Genomic DNA, 11,944 nt, shown 5'->3' with positions numbered 1-11,944 from the left:
ACTGAAGCGGTTATATGAAGCTTGGAGCTAAGAGACCGAGTGGGCAGCGTAAGCGACACACATAAGGCTCGGAGCCCCCTAATAGGTGGCAGAAGTGGGCCTCATGAATCATGCGGAGACGGGATAAGCTCGTCAGCTCCACATATACTTCGTGCAGATGATTCGTACAAGGTCAGATCTAAACACCATTGAAATTGAAAAACTCTCAAACGGCTTTCTTCTAGCTTTGGGCTACACAAATCTGTTTCTTTTCGGGCTGACACTTTGGGGGTTTTTTCTTCTGGAGACCAGGCCTGCTTATGAGATCTGCTTTGGGCAAAGATCTACATTTACTTTGCCTTTCTCAATATGATTCCTTCACAGGATCGACAATATCAAGTTCATGGCCTAAAGCCGGAGCTGAACCTCCAAGTGGGCCATGAACATTAGGATACAGTGACGACGAACTTTCAATATCTCAACTACATTTCCGCTATGTGCACGGGGACCTGGCCTAGTAGTAGTAAATCCCCAGCGACCGCCTCTATGCAGGGTTCCCCGCACTCGACGAGATTACCGCGGAACTCGGCTGGATTCCACATGCTCCACTTGAGGTCTTGCAGCACTCCACTCCCAAACCAAGTACCGCAAAACGAACCTCTCCGTTGGAAGGAATGAGCATGGATTACGAAGAGGTTTGCATGAACTCCATCTGCTATTTTATCAAGCATATCAAATAAAAGAAAGACGACCAACCAAGAACATGGTATGTATCATGTTAGGGGCGCAAAATAAATCCATACCATTTGAGTACACGTTGGTACCTATATCAAGCAATCATTCCCAGAATCACCAAAGCTTCTCAAATTATTGAGGCAAAAAATGAACATTGACATCGGGTAAATACCGGGCATGAGGTTGAAAAGTGGATTTCGGTGGTAACCGCCAATTTAGGCTATATTCTCGAGTCGCCGTCGCATATCCTTCAAATAATAGCGCATCGGATAAGTCCGAATTATCTTTGGTAGACAAGGATAAGTCGCCTTGGTAAAGCCGAGAATCACACGGTATGCACCGCGTCGAATTTTTGTAGACTTCAATCCGTACGCGTCTCGGATCCGCTTAGGTAGTATCTCAGCTGTGGTCAGGCGGACCAGCGGAAGAAGGGCCCGAAGATGGAGCGGCAGCTCTTTATTCCAGAGAAGATCCTTGGCCACTCTTTGTGCATTCTCGGTGATATGCATTGTCTCAACCTGGTGGTCCCAATACTCCCAGAATGCTCTCCTGGACACCGGCCACATGCCCGGTTTGACGCGAAGTGATACAGCTAAGACAGAGTACTCTCGATAGATAACCTCAGCATCATCCTTTGTCATTTGACCAAACATTTGTTGGTATAATTCGATGCCGACCGCATAAAGAGTAGCGGCTACCCAGAGTTGAAGATTGGGGTCATTTGCCGAGTAATCCGGCCCTTTCACGACGGCGTGGGCTCGATGGACCGTCTCAATAACAGCCTCTTTTTCGTGTCGAGATCCAAAAGCCATACAATATACATAAGTCATCGTCGTCCGCAGCCGATCCATAGGCCTGTACGCAAAGTTGCTATGTTCGTCGACACCCTTTCCAACACCTGGCTCTGCAACTTGTAGTAAAATTGCAGCGGCACCACCAGCAAGAAGAATTGCTTCTTGAACCACTTTCTGGATGTGCACTGGCTGCTCGAGTTTATCCAAGAAGTTTTGATTGCTAGGTTCTTCCTTAACATCGGCGTTCGAGCCATAGGTGGGCGACTCCATCGGGATGCCGCACTCCGGCGAGTATCCCGTTTGCTTCTCACTCATCTTTGAGGTTTTATGGTAGATAAGAGGGATTGTGCCTTCAGCAAAAAGGAGTGGGTTGTAAGAGAATAAGGAAAAGGTGTTCATGGGGGGGCGGTCCTGGTTTGGAGTGAGCTTGGCTGGGGATGGAATTTGAACAGGCTTTTATGGCCATAGTATATTCAAGCGCCATTCATGTTATGGTAATAGGTTGCGTTTAGCACCATAAGTGTGTGACGCTCATATGAAATGTCATATGATTTCTTTCGAGGGGGTCAGTGGGGAATCGTCTGCCGCGGACCGGACGGGTGTTGGATATAAGGTTGATCACAGTGGTTCACTCCTCACCTATCGTCAGCGAAGATAGTATTCTATCTACCGCGGACCGTCGTGCCGCGGAATTGGTAACACGTGCGACCGAATTGTATGAATTGAATGTTGATGAGATGTTCAAGTGTGGGGCAGGCGCCATAGGGCAGCTCTTCCTGGGGCACCGACCCATTTTCCCCGGATTTTCATTATATTTTCTGCCAATGCGCTGTAGCTTCTTGGGTACGGTCAACGCGGGGGTGAGATGACTTCGTTCTTATGTGATGAGCTCCCTAGCTAGGAGGTTCTCATTGTATAAAAAGCTGCAAAGTTGGAGCACGGTGATCCTGTTGATTGCTCTTTGGATTCATTTCTCCTGCTGCATAGTATTGTTCAAAGACACGTTTTATTATGCACAACGGTAAAGAAGACGGCCCATATGTGGTTGGAAGTAACAGAAACCTACCTCTGTCGACGGACAGAAGCAACAGCCCAAGGCAGGTTCCAGAAAAGCTCGGCGATGACATTGAGTATGTGGAGAGCTTTGAGTCTTTGGAACAGTCTAAAAGCCCTCGAAGCTTGAAAAGTATTCGTGCAAATGTTCAAAGACATTGGCGCCGGTTTTGGTGTTGTTATCTCGTCGGGGTTATCATTTTCTTGGCCATATTTCTACCAGTCTTGTAGGTGTCAAAGCCTCCCTTTGCGATCATTGCGCTGCTCCCTTCTCGTGAATTGACCTTTCCTGGTCTCAAGTTTCCTAGTCGCAGTCCCAGCAATCGCCCAGAGGATCGTTGACACCACAGATCTTCCAGTTCATTCGGCGCAAATCCTGGATCCCAAAGCTGACCAAGTATCATTTACTCTCGCTACATCTTTGAACATCCCAATGGGGCTTCGAATTCGTACCGACCCCATTGATTTGAGCCTTTTCAATCGAGACCTCCAGCCAATTCAGCCGTACTTGGTTGTCTCTCTACCTTCGTACAGTCTTAAAGGAGACACAGACATGACTGTGACCGAAAACAACACAGATATTTTGAATGAAGATCAGTTCATCAAGACTCTCACGCAAGCTGTCTATAACAAACGGTTCACAATGTCAGCCAAGGGCTCAACCGTTGGACATCTCGGCGCCCTCAAAGCCCATTTAACCCTTGATAAGGATATTGAGTTAGATGGTACTTCTATACTTTATCTTGAAATGAACGAAAAACGAGCTGACAGGGTTTATCACGCAGGACTCGATAAGCTCAGTGGATTCTCTATTGACTCAGCACAAGTTATCATCCCCAAAGAGGCAGACGGCACCAACTTGAAGGGAGAGGCGACGTTGCCCAATCATTCTGTTTTTACATTCGCGTTGGTATGATAAATGCAAAAGCTCCGAATTATTTTTCGTGTGATTGACTGTGAACATAGGGTAATGTGACATTGAACTTGATGAGCTCAGATCTTATTATCGGCCAAGCAACCATTCTGAACGTGGTTCTGAAGCCTGGAAACAATACTGTCGCCTTGCGAGGACGTGTCGATACAACGACGGTTCTAGAGAATCTTTCGGAGATCTTGACGGTGCAAAAGGCTGCCTTGATGGACGGCGATCTCGAGCTCTCGGCTTCTGGAAACTCCACTATTTGCAATGGAGTTCACATCAAGTACTATGAGCAGGTTCTTAACAACCTTACCCTTATCACTCGAGTGCCGATTCTTCAAATTTTGGGGGGTACTCTAGAAGGTTTGCTAAACAACAATGACTCGGCTTTGGGTAAGATTGTGCAAAACATCACCCAGATTCTAGGGAATTTTTCCACCCTTAGTGATACGTCCACTGTTGCTCGCTCGATTCGATCTCTTGTATAATCGCCAATTAGGCACCATAAGTCAATAGGTCTGAATACGAAATAGCTTCCCGAGTCCATCATAACAGTCCGTGCAGTCTATACAGGGGATAAGCAGGCACGTGTTAAGAAAGACTAGTTCAGGCATCAATCCAAAAAACGCGATAGCTCAATACAAATATTCAACACCTGCCTGATCAAGACATATTCATGTTTCCACATAAGCGCATGTCAAAGGAATTGGCTTGGATACTCGGCCCGCGTTGATCCCTCGTAGCCCGCGGCTAATGAAAGTTCATGTGCCGCACAAAAGGGCGCGATAATTTAAGGAGACCACAACTACCGGATTCCCCCTGTCCAGAGCTCGATTTTTTATTAAAATACTGGTTTTCATCAAGTCCTATGTTTACAGGCACCATGCAGACCGCCAGTTTGCAAAATATTACCGATACGGAGAAAACAATGTACACACGAGGCCAGGTCGCACAGCATACTCAAGAGGGAGACATCTGGATTATAATCGAGAACGATGTTTACAATTTGAGCGAATTCCTGCAAGAACACCCCGGCGGTGCAAAAAGTAGGTTTTCAGGTCACTTGCACGGTATGAATCAGGATCTCAGTCTAATACAGCCGACAGTTTTACTAGGCGTAGCAGGCCAAGATGCAACAAAGAGATTCAAAAAGTACCACCGCCTTGCCATTCTAAACCAGTACAAGGACCGGTTTCTAGTTGGCGGGCTAGAACAAAACACTGGGAATGATAGGTCTCTGAGATCATCGATAATCTCTATCTTTAGGCGTTCTTGAGAACCACCAGTTCCTTTGAGCAGGATGAACATAACCACCCCGGTCCAAATTAGAAAAATTAAGAGAACGACGGTTGAGAACAGGATTTTTGAGTTCATCTATAGGTTCTGCTTTCTGATGTAAACTCTCCTCCTATGCACGGTTTTTAGACATCAATTTACCACCTGAAATGAATGTAGAGTTTTCTGATTTGATGAGAATAATATTGCTTCAAAATTTCGTGGAAGTTTTGTTTCATAACGCTCTCTACGAGTTTATAAGCAGGGTGTGCATTATATGACAAAAGAGAGATATTGTTATTCTATATTGAACAGGGGGGAAGCTCACAGACGCAAGAACGCACTGCTGAAGAAAGCTCTCGGGTTAAGACTTGCATTACCATAGGTAGACCATGGCAGGCGTTCGGAAATCATAGATGCGGCTTGATTTGACCAGCTTGGATCTCTCGTTTTGCTTCCTCTCTGATTATGCGCTTCAAGATTTTTCCACTCGGGTTCCGAGCAATCGATCCAACGAATTTCACACCACCCGTCAGCGCCTTGAACCGAGCCAGCCGCGTCAGAACATATTTCTGAACATCTTGCTCAGTGAGCTTTTGTCCTTCGCTGCCAGGACGTCGGACGACATATGCTCGAGGAAACTCCGTATCAGCCCCGGGGAATGTGATTCCAATCACAGCAGCGTCAATGATCTGAGGGTGTGACAGAAGCGCCGCCTCCAATTCCGGCGGTGCAACTTGAAATCCGCGCACTTTAATTAATTCCTTCTTCCTGTCGACAATATACCATTTTCGGGTAGCCTGGTCACAGTAGGCTATGTCGCCAGACTTGAACCATCCATCCGAGTCAAAAGAATGCGCATTGGCCTCGGGGTTCTTGAAGTATCCCGGTGTCACGGTTGGCCCTCGCACGCAGAGCTCTCCACGCACCCCGTAGGCCGAGATGTTGTTTCCATCATCGTCAATCAGCCTAAGCATGCATTGTGTCAGTAAAGTCGCGGGATCACCTCCAGTATGATACGTTGCGCCTGAGACATGAGGATTCAAAAGCACAAGAAACTTACTTCGCTTCAACATTGGGAATCAGTCGTCCCACTGAGCCCGTGCTGTCGTGCTCCGGATACCGGAACATTGTCGCCACACAGGATGTCTCTGTCATCCCCCAGACTTGAGTGAAAGGGCCGTTGTCGCCCAGGAGTGAGCGGAAACGAGCCTGGACGTCCTTGTCTAGAGGGGCTGCACCAGACGCGGCGGAGCGAACTTTGCGAAGGAAAGGCCTTTTCTGGGAGACGGGTGACATCAAGATCGCAATGACGATGGGCGGTACCACGACCAAGTCAGTAATACCGTACTTCTCGACCGTGGTCAGATATTCCTCCAAATCAAATCTCCGCATCACATAAGCAGAAGTTCCTGCTTTCAGCGTTGATATGTGAGTGATGGGGACAGCGGCCGCATGGAAGACTGGGATAGCGATGATCCGCGAGATCTATAGGGATGGACGGTCAGATAGAGTAGCTTGGCCACCGGAGATAAACACATGATGGGCCAAGGCATATTGACCGCAGAGTCAGATTGGGCAAAATAAATGTTATTAACTAACCGGATAAGGTCGTGGATCGGCTCCCACAAGCTCGTGCTGCGCGATCAAGTTATAGTGGGTGATCATGACTGCCTTGGGAAGACCAGTCGTTCCACTGCTAAACAGTCTCGCAGCAGTTGTCGTTCGGACTGTCTCCAGATCATTGAACCTCACCCAATCGGCCTCGCCAAACTTGAGCAGCTCCGTCCATGACTTTCGCCCGGTCGGAACCGTCTGGCCAAGATTATTGAAGACCCAGACATTCTGTTCGGGCACTCCAGTCTGTTGAGCTGCGCTCAAGAGCGACTTCAAAATTTCGGGTTCCGAGATCAAAAATTTGGCTTCTGAACTCTTGATATGGTGGGCCAGCTCCGTCGGGGTGTATGCGGGATTGGAGCCGGTGAAGACTCCGCCAGCGCCGATAATAGCAAGCACAAGGATGCTGTAGTTTATCTTGATTTCCATCACCATCAGTCAAGGCCCATGATACCCTTCCCAGCAATGGCACATACATCGTTGAACGAGTGAATAAGAACGCACTCCCCTTGGCGAAGACCGGATGCTTTCAGCCCCGCGATGAGCAGACGTATCAACTTGCGGGCTTGATTGCACGAGATCGAGCGCGTTGGATCTCGAACATCGATATAAATCTAGGCAGAATCCATACGATGAGTCAGAATAGGACTGAAATGAGATTTGGCGCTGGGAGTGGGTTCATACCGGCTTGTCCTGGTCGTAAGGTGGATCATCGAAGATGTAGGACAAAAGATCCTTTGTCGGGAGCAGAGTTCTCTCTGCAGGTTCGAAAATCATGATCAAAGAAAGGACTGGAAGTGCGGTCGGATGAAACTAGGAGGCAAAAAATAATTGGGAGATCGTTGACCAAGTTGAGTTTTGCATTGATGGTTCTTGTTGCTGGCAACTTAAAGCAAGGCGTCTTATGTACTGTACACGGTCGCCTCTGTCAAATCCTCGTTCCGGCCGTATGATGCATCATACTCCACCGTACGGAGGAAGTGAGTGGCACCTGGGACCCCCCAGAGCTCCGGCAGTAGCCACAGCCCCGCCTTGTGCGGCTGTAGCTCGGAACTCGGCTGGACTCCGACTCGATTCACGAAAGGCCTTTGGAGGCCTAAACGTGGATGTGATCGGCACGGCTCGAGGAGAAAAGGGCCGAGGGGCTCGAAGCGAGAATTATGGAGGGTTGAAGTGGGGGGAGAAGGGAGGAATTGTGCTCATAAAATACCTCGGAAGTAGTGAGGCTGGACAGTCATGGTATGCGTCGATGAAGGACTACAAGTACTACTGGATGTACGGAGGAGACAGACGATCGGCACAAGGAATGAGTGAGCTCTTGTGGGGAGATTCGCATCTGGAGCCTCTTTTGTACAGTACCCTCTCCCATTTGACTGCTCGGCCGGGCTGAGATCACAAGATCCCGGGAGCGACCAGTGATTGCACGGCGAAAATAAGACAAATCAACATCAGGACCAATTTCAAATACCCAGGCGAGGCTGGCTCCCGTCCTTGGTGAGATGCAAGAATTCGGAGGAACGCGAGAAACCAACGGGATTGGCCACCGTCCAGCCCCCCTGTATGTCACGTGATCGGTGCCTGGAAAGAACCTGTCGTGGGAGCATCACTGGGATCGTTAATTGTCGCTTCACTGAAGAGGTTGCAGAACTGACAGATCCCATGTCCGCAAGGGTACGGCTCAACAGGATCACAGGGTCCCCCATGAGTCTGAAGGTATGGATAGAACATACCACATTAGTTCGAAAGCATCGCATCACAGTCTACCTGATTGTATTTTTGGATGTCTAGATTTTCCTACCCAAGATAAAATAACGTACAACATTTTCAATTCCCTATCACTCGTCGCCAATCTGTTAATCGCCAGGCTATGTGGACTGGAGAGGGGGGAGATTTGGCTCAACCCTTCCTACAGCAAGATCCAAAGCACATATCTGCGGCTATTGATCATTTGGAAATTGTCAGAAATTGCAATGGGAATCATTCGGGGTTTGAGATCATACCATTGAACTTTCCTGCTTCTTCATTTCTTGTGGCACCTGGACTGGGGTCATTCCTATCAGATCAGATCAAATCAAATCAAATCAGTACTGATCTTTGCGTTGCTCCAACTGACAGATTTGGTCTGCATACCTCTGTTGAATCAGGGTGATCTCAGAGCGGCAGTCATCCAGAATCGGCTTTCCCTTGGCACTTCGTGAGAACAGGCCTTTGATTGACCAACTTTTCGCAGGTTCACCATATCGAGATGACATTTCGGCGGGTACCGTATATCTGCGGTTTCCAATAATGTATCCTTCGATTGAATCCCTAATCATGTCGTGTTTTTGTGGGTGCGTGAAAGAAATATCAATGCAAATCCATGCGATAAATAATGTGAATATAGACCTCAAGTGGGCAGGGTTATTGGGGAAATATATATCTACCTGGCGAGCACAGAAAGCCCCGTCTTTTGGGTTGGAATCCAGGGCTTGGTGAGATCGTAAACATCATTCACTTTGAGAAAAGTCTAGTGAAGAAAAAGAAAAGATCTCTTTGCAGTGAGAATTCTACTCGTCTGATTGTATGGCATGCCCTTGATGTTTCCCATGGCTGATGGTGGTCAAGTTCGCCGATGAGATGGCCGAGAGTGGGTCACGGATGGACGATAACTCCGATAGATCGATTATACTTGGTACACTGACGTCATATTCGCAACAGTCAAGAGCATACCATTGAAGATAACCCCTTTAAATTGATAGGTTCGCGGTCGGAACGGACGGCTTCGGCCATCCATTTCATTTCAGGTCAGGCACCCACTTCTTCACTTCGGCCGTCAAAACTCGCTGAGATATGCGTACTTCGCCGATGCTCCCAATTAGCTCGTCCCCACTTCCTCGTTCATGTTAAAATGCGCATCTGCCTGAATATTGTCTATGATTTCGCCGATTCACTGAAGAAAGCCGCACAGTGCCAGAATGTCCTCGCCACCATCCGTTCGGCCGTATCGATCAAAGCGTCATCGGCCGTGTGACCAATGCCGGGTACGGAAACTAGGTTGCCAGACTGATGATGGTATCCCTTGTCAACGATGCCGAGCTGCCAAGCTAGATTGTACATTCGATAACCCGCCGCCAAAAAGAGCGCGTCTCTCGGGATCACTGTCGTTTGCCGTTCCAAGTGTTGACGAACTACCGGTCACATCGCATGCCGAAGAGAACATCTTCACTCGTGACTTTTCCAACGCTGAAAGCCCATCTGGTAGTATTGGACCTGCATACTCATCGCTTGACTTCGGCCATGTTGGCGAGCCATCGCCGGCCTCTGAAATACTACTGGCTGCTCGGCCAGCCACGCAATTTGTTCAGAGCATTGATCGACTAGAGCACGGTTATGCTCAGTTGTTCGGAGCATCCTCTGAATCAGACCCCTGGCTGCTAAGACACTACCGGTTCGATGATGCGGGCATGAAATACTTTTACAGGGTACACTATCGCAATGCCGGAGGAGTGCCTACCGCACAGCGAATACCAGTCCATTTCATGGTATCGTCCGAGGAGCTTTCGTCTGCAACCAAGCAGGAAACAAAAGCAGGCAACGGGGAAGTTACCCGGGAGCATCTCGACTGCTTAGTGCCTCCAGAATATGGCAGAAGACTTGTCGCATTGTAAGTAAAATCCGTCTACCTTTAGTCGAAGTTAACAACTAATTTTAAATCGGCCAAGGTTTGTCAAGTATGTGTTCCCTGCTTTGCCAGTCATATCGCGTTCGCAGCTAGGGTTGACCACAACGTCATACCAGCTCCCTGAGTTGTCTGCATTAGCAAAAGTACCGGTCCATCTCCTCGCAGCTGTTTATGCATCTGCATTCCAATTTGTCGGTCATGATGACTATCTCTGTGTCCTAATTACGTACCACAACTCACCAGTACAGAGGCTCTGGCGCATGGTGTACGAAACAGTGACCGAAGAGATACATAGCCCTCGCCTGGCCGTGCTCCAGGCCGCGCTACTATATCTTCACCAACAGCCGATAGATGAAACCCGCTACACGACCGCCGACACTCCATTCACTTGGTCCTTCGTGGGGCAAATCGTCGGCCTAGCATGCTCGCTCGGCGTCCACATTGAATGCCGTATGTGGGGAATCCCGGCCTGGGAGAAGCGTTTGCGGCGTCGCTTGTGGTGGGCCGTGTATGCCGAAGATAAATGGCGCAGTCTATTGATGGGGCGGCCGCCGTATATTCACTCGGCTGAATGGGATGTTAGTGAGTTAGATGAAGGGGATTTTCTCATTGGCCCCCGGCAGGGTTTCTCGACATGTTCGTCCGACACCGAGATTCCATTTCGGTATATGGTGAACCTTGCTCAAATCGCTCAACAGATCCAAGAAACATTCTAGTGAGTTTCAACAAGCCCAATTGGACTGCCTAACGCCCCCAGCTAAAACCTATTTGCAGTACACTTAGAGCATCCGAAGTTCTCAACGCAGACTTCGATTCTTCAGCTGAGCTCGGCCAAGGCCTACTGGAGCAGCTCAACTCGTGGTATTCTTCTCTGCCGGACAATTTCCGTCTCCCAAACTGGAGTAAGTCAGTTCAGGGGCTGGCGCCTTACCCGACATCAATACACTTTGCCTATCTCTTGCTGGTGGTTTATGTGTACCGGGCGATGCTTCGACCTATGGCGCGATCCTCGAGTCCACCTATGATTTTTGATTTGGAGGAAATGACGACCAACTCCCCACTGCCCGTAGATGATCCCGCTTTGGATCTTCCCGATATCTCAGGCATTGAGTCATTGCCCGATATTTCTATATCAGACGAATGTGGAACCGGCGAGATCGTTCTACACGGAGCCGAGAAATGTGCCACCATCTTGGTGAACTTCACCCGGCGCTTGACACCCAGCGATTTTACAGGATTTTGGTATTCATGTAAGTGATCACCCAAAATGATTCCGATTTACAGGCTCACTAACTAACTATCCAAGGGTCACGCATCGGATTCGCAACCGTTTCCAATTTTCTCATGTTACTTCTGGTCCAAGCACCGAACATAGCTCATGCCACTCGTGGTAAACAGCTGGTAGACTCATGGCTGCAGGTCCTAAGGTGCCAGAGCCAGAGTTTTCCACTGGTGAAACTTGGGCTGGCTCGGCTTGATGCATTGCATTGGGCCGGACTCTCAAGCACATTCGTTCTTCCTGCCCATGTACACGAAGCAACCACTAACCAAACGACAACAGCCTCGTAGGTAAAAGTTATATAGAATTTTTGATTGATTTGAGACGGACATGCCATTAGCTTCGGTGGCCTTTACCTTGCCCCAAATGAGTAGCATTTCATAGCAACAACGCCCGAGATTAGGAGCTAGAAGATAAGCCGGGATCACAATCAAAGTACTTCCGCAAATCATATAGAAAAATTGAAAATCATTCATGGATATTTACTGAATCAGTTTATAGGGACCTGCATTCTGACTGAAAATCCAAAATATCTTTATAGCATAACCTACAAGCGAGGTGCAAAAGGGGTAGGTAGACGGAGATATAGGTTCTCTGCATGAGAAAATGATCGTTATTTTTAATACTGTGCC

General features: G+C 48.3%; 5 protein-coding genes across 5 annotated transcripts; 2 read left to right on the top strand and 3 right to left on the bottom strand.

Annotated features, from left to right (window-relative positions):
• Positions 1–929: 929 nt before the first annotated feature.
• Positions 930–1,823, bottom strand: N7458_004261 (oxygenase MpaB family protein; the record flags this gene model as incomplete). The annotated part of the gene is made up of 1 exon (XM_056907643.1): positions 930–1,823. One exon carries the CDS (start codon positions 1,821–1,823, stop codon positions 930–932), a length of 894 nt encoding a protein of 297 aa, XP_056768370.1.
• Positions 1,824–2,519: 696 nt separating this feature from the next.
• N7458_004260 (DUF3712 domain-containing protein) lies at positions 2,520–3,968 on the top strand (the record flags this gene model as incomplete). Its single annotated transcript, XM_056907642.1, has 4 exons — positions 2,520–2,788; positions 2,862–3,286; positions 3,347–3,471; positions 3,528–3,968. 4 exons carry the CDS (start codon positions 2,520–2,522, stop codon positions 3,966–3,968), a joined length of 1,260 nt encoding a protein of 419 aa, XP_056768369.1.
• A 1,197-nt stretch (positions 3,969–5,165) lies between these two features.
• N7458_004259 (acyl--CoA ligase) lies at positions 5,166–7,149 on the bottom strand (the record flags this gene model as incomplete). The annotated part of the gene is made up of 5 exons (XM_056907641.1): positions 5,166–5,724; positions 5,819–6,243; positions 6,358–6,789; positions 6,849–6,986; positions 7,057–7,149. 5 exons carry the CDS (start codon positions 7,147–7,149, stop codon positions 5,166–5,168), a joined length of 1,647 nt encoding a protein of 548 aa, XP_056768368.1.
• A 683-nt stretch (positions 7,150–7,832) lies between these two features.
• On the bottom strand, positions 7,833–8,624 carry N7458_004258 (uncharacterized protein; the record flags this gene model as incomplete). Its single annotated transcript, XM_056907640.1, has 2 exons — positions 7,833–8,079; positions 8,503–8,624. The coding sequence occupies 2 exons, from the start codon at positions 8,622–8,624 to the stop codon at positions 7,833–7,835; spliced, it is 369 nt and encodes a 122-aa protein (XP_056768367.1).
• A 702-nt stretch (positions 8,625–9,326) lies between these two features.
• Positions 9,327–11,602, top strand: N7458_004257 (Transcription factorfungi; the record flags this gene model as incomplete). The annotated part of the gene is made up of 4 exons (XM_056907639.1): positions 9,327–10,015; positions 10,074–10,748; positions 10,808–11,283; positions 11,340–11,602. 4 exons carry the CDS (start codon positions 9,327–9,329, stop codon positions 11,600–11,602), a joined length of 2,103 nt encoding a protein of 700 aa, XP_056768366.1.
• Positions 11,603–11,944: the final 342 nt, after the last annotated feature.

This window comes from Penicillium daleae (genome assembly GCF_028827525.1).
Source record: "Penicillium daleae strain IBT 16125 chromosome Unknown utg000004l_segment0_segment0, whole genome shotgun sequence".
Lineage (NCBI taxonomy): Eukaryota > Fungi > Ascomycota > Eurotiomycetes > Eurotiales > Aspergillaceae > Penicillium > Penicillium daleae.
This window is presented reverse-complemented; position numbering and strand designations above follow the sequence as displayed.